Source organism: Blennius ocellaris, assembly GCF_963422515.1.
Source record: "Blennius ocellaris genome assembly, chromosome: 2".
NCBI lineage: Eukaryota > Metazoa > Chordata > Actinopteri > Blenniiformes > Blenniidae > Blennius > Blennius ocellaris.
In genome coordinates this window covers 17,097,366-17,106,272 of record NC_137651.1, presented here as the reverse complement: position 1 = coordinate 17,106,272, position 8,907 = coordinate 17,097,366, and the positions used below count along the sequence as shown (strand labels likewise).

Genomic DNA, 8,907 nt, shown 5'->3' with positions numbered 1-8,907 from the left:
AAACTTATTAACTCTTCAACTGGTTGGCCATTACATGCGAACGTTGTGTTGTGACACACAAAGTCCAGCAACACAACCTCAGTACAAGAGATAGACACAGTTCAGAAGTGTCTTTTTAAATATGTTGGGCCAAAGAAATGCCCCAAAAGCATCCCAGGTAAGTATGGAGGAGCGAGGACAATGGGCAAGTAAGGTAGAATTTCTCATGGCTGTTGCGGGAAATATCGTCGGCTTGGGCAATGTGTGGAGGTTTCCGTACCTCTGCTACAAAAACGGAGGAGGTAAGCACTGAACATGCATCCTAAATGCTTCATTCAATTTATTTTAAAAATTCAACAGAACCTGATTTTTTTTTATTTGCAGGTTTTTAGCCACAAGCTGGTTGTTCTGCTTGTAATGGATGTATAATAACAACAAAATTCTTCCCACTGAATGAGTTTCAAAAAACTTAAGTAACTGTCAATGCAAAGAAAAATTGCGTCAATTGATGTTTTTATAAAAGGCAAAAGTCCTTTAAAGTATCAAGTAACTTCTGATGTTCATGATCAATCATAATGAGACCTGGAAAGACAAAGGGAGCCAAATGTGATCTGAAAAAACAAAACTGAACTATGTTTCATAATTTCTCTTTATATTAATTACAAAATGAAAAATTCTTTTTTTTTTCATGGAGATACAGCTTATATAATAGAAAATATATAGATATCTGTGTTGTGGTGTGAAATTGGAAATTAATCAGTGCACCTGTGATCTTTCTTGTACTAAAATGGTCCGAAAAGCATTCAAACACATGGTATTTGTATCACCAGCGGTCCAGAGATCACATCACTGCATAATGCCTCCTCCCAAGCCATTTAAACCATTAGAACAAGACATGACCAGGACAATGAAAGACCAGATATTGAGATTCAACATACTGATTAAAATTCTACATGTTCTACAAATTCATCATTTTCATTAATCTGAGATTGAAGATTGTGTGCACAGACTGTGATCAATGTAAATCAATTGATGGAACATCATTGCATTTATTCCAGGACTGCCCAGTAATTTTACTATCTTTGCTTGAGGATTTTTTTTCTCTCTTTTTTCTGGGTTTTATTATAGAACTTTGACTTCTCTTGTTGAATGTTCAATAGACTCTTTATCTCTGCAGTCACACATTTCTAGTTTCTTGTTTTCAGAGACTAGGAATCATCAACTCTGACATGCTTCCCGAGCAGAATAGATTAACTTATTTAAGTCATTCATTTGAAGAAAATTTGTGTCACTAACTTGAAAGTACTGAGCAAGGGGGAAAACAAATATCAAGGTCCTTTGTTCAAATACTTAGCTTCAAGTTCAAGTACTGCCTTTGTACTACGATTTGATGTGTTTTGTTATGGATATATACAGTGTGTGTCCCTCACTATTGGTGTGCAAGACTAATGGTGTGTGCCTCAGATTAGTAAAAAAAAATTAAACTGTCTTTAGTGCCTTGATGTCCCTGTTCTACAGAAAGTGCAGTATAAGTGTGCATCACTGTATACTTTGTAACTTTAGGTGCATTCTTGGTGCCGTACCTGGTGTTTGTGGTGACATGTGGCATACCCTTGGTCCTGCTGGAGACAGCCATGGGTCAATACACTCAGGAGGGTGGCATCACCAGCTGGAGGAAGCTTTGCCCACTGGCACAAGGTTTTTTGATTTTGTTTTGTGTGTTTATTTTCTAAACATTATTGCAGCACTATATAATGCACGGAATTTCATTCTCCATTGTCGATGAGGTCACTGAGCTCACTATGACTCCAAATAACAAGCAGCTTTTATAAATGATCGTTATTTTGAATGTTATTCTTTTAACCATAGATTCCAAATCTGCCCTGTCAGGTATCGGCTTTGGTGGGCAGTTGATCCTCTTCTACAGCTGCATGACATACATCATCATCCTGTCCTGGGCTTTGCTCTACCTTGTGTTCTCCTTCAGCTCTCAGCTCCCCTGGGCCAGCTGCGATAACTACTGGAACACAGGTGAGACGTAAACGTTTGTCTGGTTTATTTTCTTCACTTTGGGTTCATATGAGAAACAATATGATAAAAACCACAAAACATTTTGCAGGCAAACAGCCACGTGGTGTACATTTTAAACATAAAATTTGAGTTTTTCTTTGTGTTTGTTTTTGTTTTTAAACAAATTACTTGTAAAAAGAAAACAATTCTAACATCTGGAAATCTGAGTCCTCGTTGTTCGAATGTGTCTTTTTCTCTATCATTTTAGATGACTGTGACGACTTTTCAACCAAAAACGTGGAACAGTGGACCAACCAGACAAACTCCACCTCTGCAGCCACAGAATTCTGGGAGTAGGACAAACTACTTCTTAATACAGTAACTCAATATTTTAGCTCACACTGCACTCAGTCTAACATGCTGCATTTATTCATCTGCGCATATTCGTTGTTTCTAGACGACGAGTCCTGGCCATCTCTGGGGGGATTGAGGAGATAGGCAGTATCCGCTGGGAGGTGTTTTGCTGTTTGATTGTCATGTGGGTCGTCTGCTACTTTTGTGTCTGGAAAGGTGTGAAGTCCACAGGAAAAGTAAACATGTGTGACACAAGGCGATATCAAACCTATAAATATCGTGCATTCGAAAATGCCTCAGATGTTTTTGTTTTGTTCCAGGTGGTATATTTTACTGCTACTTTCCCTTACGTGATGTTGCTCATCCTTTTCATTCGTGGTCTCACTCTTCCTGGTGCCCAGCAAGGAGTTATGTTTTATCTTCTCCCTGAAATTTCCAAACTCACAGACCCTCAGGTAAAAGATCAATTCTGTATTATAAATTCTATAGTTCAGTTGTAGTTCTAGTATTACAGTTCAAACGAATAATTTCACGTCCCCTGTTGGAACAGGTTTGGATGGAGGCCGGGGCTCAGATTTTCTTCTCGTACAGTGTCGGCGTGGGTTCCCTGATCGTACTTGGCAGCTACAATAAATACAACAACAACTGCTATAAGTAAGTATTTTTCTATTGTGACTGGATAAAATTTTTCTCCTCGCTTATGTCTATAGATTTTCGATAAGGTTCTTACATTGGTTCAAGATAATTTACCAAACGAAGTGACACATTTCTATATTTTGCAGAGACTGTCTGTGTCTGTGCCTGCTGAACAGTGGAACCAGTGTTGTTGCTGGGTTTGCGGTCTTCTCTGTCCTGGGCTTCATGGCTCAGGAGCAGGGGGTTCCCATATCAGAAGTGGCAGAGTCAGGTACATATTCAGAGCAGTTTGAGAGGTTGTGAACTTAATCTTGATCTGATTGGATGATATAAAGGGGTAAACTCTATTCTGGTATGTTAGAATGGAGGCTGTTTCAACCATGAATGAAGAATAAAGTGACAGCTCTGCTGAGTCAAGTTCATTCAATCACTGTTCTCCCCTTTAGGGATCTACCAACAGTGGTGTGCAGTCAGGGGCAACAAAAATAGTTTTTCTTTATTTTTAATAATTAAAAAGTGATTTTGAAATCTGTGTCTGCAATCAACTTTAGCAATTTTATCCAGAAGACGAAATGGTTCTATTTTGTGGAACTCAAATCGCCTATATCCTCTAAATGCATCACAACTCTTTTCCTCTGCTGGGGCTAGCAGAGGAAAGCATTGCTAACATCTGATGGAAGCTGGACGCTGCTATTGGGTTAAAATGTTGAGTGACAGTATCATCAGCCAATCAAATTTTGAGGGCAAGCAGGTGGGTGATGATGCACTTTTATTATCTGCTAATCTGGAGTGATGGCAGCACATTTAAAAGCAAGATCCATGATACGATAGTGGACCTGCTTCGGGGGCCTTTTTCACGGTGCCTGTTTGCAGAAGAAATGGAAATTGTGAGTAGAGTAAAACTGACACCAGAAATGAATGAGCTAACTCAGACCAACAAAGGCTTTGTGGAGCATTTTACAGCAGGATGGATTTAATCTACAATTGATGGTGAGTGCTAGTTTTGTTTTTTGTTTTTTTACTTTCTCTGCCTTAGATTGACGCTGCTGTTGGTATTTAGTGCTGTTTTTTTTATTGTAACGTGGTGTTTCCCATACAATCATGCACACAGACAGACAAGCATGCATGCATGGCAGGAGTTCGCGAGACTAGCATAATGGTGGCCTTACATTGGATTTGTATTGTGTAATTACTGTAGGTAAGTTTAACCAACTGGAAACATGATAGGTCCAGCATCCAGTGAAGGAATTGGATGTCCCTGTTGGTCTGTTAAAGTTGAGACCAATTTCATGTCAGTACAGCCTTTAATAGTTTGTTGGGTAAATGGAAAAAAGTGGCGTCCCTGTGTAATGTCCTGGCTGTGCAATGCTGCCCTCTTTTGGACAAGTGAAGACATGACAACTCAGGCTGCTCTTGTCGTTTCACCAACAAGCATTCAAGCCCTGCTGTTAAATGATGTAAGACACTTGTTGAATACTAAACACTTCCGGCTGGTGGCTCAGCTGACATGGGATTAGCGTCATCTGGATTTATGTTTCTAGTTTGGGAAGATGGAAGCTTGTTAAGTAATAGATGTCTACAATTGGCAACACAACAATCCCTCTGTGATACATCCTGTTAAAATGACTTTAAATAGTAGTAAAAATACGTAGATCCACCTCTGGTCTGGACAGTGTGCACTTATCGTCATCACTAAATAACAGATTTTTTAAAAAAGCCACATTTCTTCAGCAATCAAAAAAATATTATTGCCTTCATCAATAGTATTTAGTAAATTCACTTGACAGCACTTGTTGAAACCTTGACTAAATGACAAGTAGTTGAGAAGAAAACCAGTTTAGCATCTTTCTGATTTTGTGTTCCAGGTCCGGGCTTGGCATTTATTGCTTACCCTCAGGCCGTAGCCATGATGCCTCTGCCTCAACTGTGGTCCATCTGTTTCTTTGTCATGCTCATTGTCTTGGGCCTGGACACACAAGTAAGAAACACGTGCAGAGGGCCTGTTTAAAAAAAAAAAAGAGATCACATTTCAGTTTTACTGCTTCTGCTCTGTCTTTTTTTTCTACAGTTTATTGCATTAGAGGTGGTGATGACATCCATCATAGATTTGTTTCCCCAAGTAATGCGCAGGCCGGGCCGACGAGAGCAATTCCTCCTTCTCTTCTGCTTGTTGTGCTTCTTCTGCCAGCTCGTCATGATCACTGAAGTCAGTTCCAATTGTTACATTGACATTTAGGAGTCACAACTCTAAATGTGTCATTTACTGCATAAATTATATTAGACAGTATAAACTAGAGGTCAAACTGACTTTGCCCTTTTCACATAAACTGCTGCAGTTTGTTAAAACAGTCACAATTACAACACTTCTGCAATAAAAAGGTATTTTAAAAAACACCAAAAAGCTCCGTCCAGCTCTTCAAAGATACAAAACCAATTTCTTTCTTCAAGTAAGTAACTATTAAATAGTTGTTAAGCTTGACTGAAGGCAAACATTAACGCTTCCTGAGATTGAATTAATGCAAACAAAGATCCTAAAATCTCCACCCCGGGAAACTCATGTTTTGCTGTTCTTTGTTTTTTACCTTAATGAAAATATTTTTAAGATCTGACATCAGCATGGGTCTCCTCTCTCAATTTACTGCAGCAGAGTAATAATATGAATTATTTGTCATATTTTGCATGAAATAACTTTCCTTTTCTAACCTTGAAAAAATGAGGACCCTGAAATTACAAAGTAGAGCAAAACAAGAACCTTGCCTGAAGGAATACATGAGCCATTTCTACAACACAGCTCTACACCATGTAAAATACGTATGTCAACCCAGTTGTGCCACACAAACAAACTGCACAACAAGTAAATAAAAGCTGAGATTCCATGTATTATGAGACAATGAGAGTAAATGATATATCTAACATCCCTGCTGTTGTTTCCAGGGTGGTATGTACATTTTCCAGATGTTTGACTATTATGCTTGTAATGGAGGCTGCATCCTCTTCCTCTGTGTGTTTGAAACCCTGGCTCTTGGATGGATATTTGGTAAGTAAGCTGATCTTGATGTATTAGTTTATAGTATTTTCTGTATGTGGGGGAAATCATTTAAGAGTGCAGAAGTGTTAACAAGCATGTCTGATGTCATTATACTTTTGAACTCTCATTTCGCACCAAGGAGCCGATCGTTTGATTGACATTATAAAGGACATGACAGGTGTTCGACCCAACCCCTTCTTCAAAATCTGCTGGCTTTACATCACCCCACTGATTTCACTGGTGAGTTGCCTTTTTTCTTTTCTTTTTAGCACTCTGCTGGATCAAATCTGTTTCTGAATACAGTCAGCATTTAACAGGATCCACTACTAAACCATTTCTGTGTCATCAGGGCTCTTTTATATGTTCTTTAGTGGAGTACACGCCTCTGACCTTTAACCGGTGGTACTTGTACCCAGACTGGGCTCATGTGTTGGGCTGGCTATTTTGCCTCTCCTCCATCCTACTTGTGCCTGGATGGGCACTGTATAAGATGGCTACTGGAACCGGGACCCTCAGTCAGGTGGGACAATCCTTGATTTATTTCAAGAAATAAGAAATCAAGAATGTGATTGTCATTGTAAATTTTCTCAACATTTTGTATTGTTATCCATTTAGCCATCATTTTAAGAACAGCAAATTAAAGATGATCCAATGTGCTTCCAAACACATGATTCCTAAAATATGTGCACACAACCTCAAACACTACATCGGATTTTACTTTGAATTTTCAAAGGGAGAAGGTTCAAGTCATGCCTCTTGTTTCATTAATACCCCTTTGAGGCTTTATCTTATTTTATTTTTTTTTGCATTATTGTTATTGCGATTCAATAATAATTTTGATTCGGGTAGTTTTTGTGAAGAAAAGTTTGTAAACTAATGTAATCCAAAATAAAACTAGGATGTTTGTAAAAACTGTGTTTAAATCTATTTTGCCCTGTTCATATAATTTCATTTCTTTTAACTTTTCTCTCAACATTTCTTTACGTTTTCTAGCGTTTCCACCACCTGTGCAAGTCTGATCTCGGAGATCCACTCTCCCAAAAGAGAGAAATTGTGCTGCAGGACACCGGAGAGCAAATGCAATTGTTCAACATCAACTGATCTCTGTGAATTCTGCAATTATTAACTATGATCTAAGACCATGGAGGCTTCTGGAAGTAGTCATTTCTCCCCCTCCTTCTTTTACCCCCATTGTATTATATGTACTCATTAAAGAAGAGCTGTAAAATTCAAGCCTATCGTCATCTTTTTTTCCTCACAATATTGTGTTTCTACACAAGTACACATATGCAATGCCTTTCCACATTTTGTAAATACTGAAGGCAAATACGATTGATTTTGGTTGGGTTAGTTTGTTATAGAAACCTAATTGTGTTGCGTCATAATGCTCGGTAAAATCAACCGAGTGAAATGAAACTTTAAACAAATACTAGAAAATTCCCGCGGAAATTTTATTGTGCCTGCCACCTGCCGCCCCCTGCTGCCGAGCGAGTCCGTGGTAGTGTGAAAAATACGTGGAAATCATGTCATTAGCTAGTTATTCTCGATCGCAGCGCCAGCATGAGGCTACACTCTAAATTTCAGCTCATTTGAACAAACTTTTTAGCATGCGATGCTAACAGCTAGCACCGATTTAAGTGCGTGGAAACCATGTGGTCAGCTAGTAATTCTCGATTGCAGCGCCACCACGAGGCCACCCTCCAAATTTCAGCTCATTTGAACAAACTTGTTAGCATGCGATGCTAACACCTGCGATATAAGTACGTGGAAACCATGTCATTAGCTAGTGATTCTCGATCGCAGCGCCAGGACGAGGCCACCCTCCAAATTTCAGCTCATTTGAACAAACTTATTACCATGCGATGCTAACAGCTAGCACCGATTTAAGTGCGTGGAAACCATGTGGTCAGCTAGTAATTCTCGATCGCAGCGCCAGCACGAGGCTACACTCTAAATTTCAGCTCATTTGAACAAACTAGTTAGCATGCGATGCTAACACCTGCGATATAAGTACGTGGAAACCATGTCATTAGCTAGTGATTCTCGATCGCAGCGCCACCACGAGGCCACCCTCCAAATTTCAGCTCATTTGAAGAAACTTGTTAGCATGCAATGCTAACACCTGCGATTTGCCTGAAAAGCGCAGAGGATACGTCCCAGGTGTGGCTGACCTGGAATCTGGAGTTACGTCACATTCTGAGATGCTGAGCCAATTAGCTTAGCGTGGCGGCTAACTAGCTAGTGCGCCGTGATCGCAGCGCCCCCATGAGGCCACCCTCCAAATTTCAGCTCAATTGAACAAACTTTGTAGCATGCTAATTGGCATGCTAACAAGTGTTGATGCTGAGTCATCGCCATCAGCATTAAAATGCATTGAAAAGTATGGTGCCTAAGCTACTGTGTGTGTGTGAGCACTGTGTGGTCAGCCATCATGTTACTGGTCCAGCCAATCAGAGGAGCCGTGTGTGTTGCCAGGCAGATTGGGAGCAGCTTGTGTGATGTCATGGAGCCGGCTCCTGATTGACAGGCTGCTGCAGGTGGCAGAGACTATGAGACCTTATCTGAGGGAAGAAGGTGTTTAAGCACAAACGCAGGTCCCGAACAACTGCTTATAGTTGGAGAACCGTGACACTTGGGTGAAAAATTCCTTCACTGTGGGCGTCGGCAGAAGTTGAAGGACGAATGGTGTGGTTTTCGTGTCCTCACGAGGTTCCGTCTCTCCGTGAGGACTTGAAACAAATGGCTGAACTTTGGGGATTTGGGGAGAAAACGTCTCCCCAAAATACATAGGAGCGGGTTACAGAAAATCCTGCGTTCCCTGTCAATTAAGTCCCCTGGAGGGAGAACCGTGTCTCTCTGAGACAAAAGTGTCCCCTCGTGAGAAGCACAACGCCTGTAGC

The 8,907-nt window shown here is 40.2% G+C and overlaps 2 protein-coding genes across 2 annotated transcripts in view; one reads left to right on the top strand and one right to left on the bottom strand.

Annotated features, from left to right (window-relative positions):
* LOC308140580 (von Willebrand factor A domain-containing protein 5A-like) overlaps positions 1-8,907 on the bottom strand; it is a gene marked incomplete at its 5' end in the record, with an annotated part of 43,836 nt that overhangs the window by 15,943 nt on the left and 18,986 nt on the right. The window lies entirely within an intron of this gene.
* LOC308136643 (sodium- and chloride-dependent GABA transporter 2-like) lies at positions 164-7,108 on the top strand (the record flags this gene model as incomplete). The annotated part of the gene is made up of 14 exons (XM_080505081.1): positions 164-281; positions 1,543-1,677; positions 1,870-2,010; positions 2,258-2,342; positions 2,447-2,579; positions 2,664-2,798; positions 2,894-2,997; positions 3,126-3,250; positions 4,845-4,957; positions 5,048-5,185; positions 5,914-6,016; positions 6,147-6,247; positions 6,357-6,527; positions 7,001-7,108. The coding sequence occupies 14 exons, from the start codon at positions 164-166 to the stop codon at positions 7,106-7,108; spliced, it is 1,710 nt and encodes a 569-aa protein (XP_080361207.1).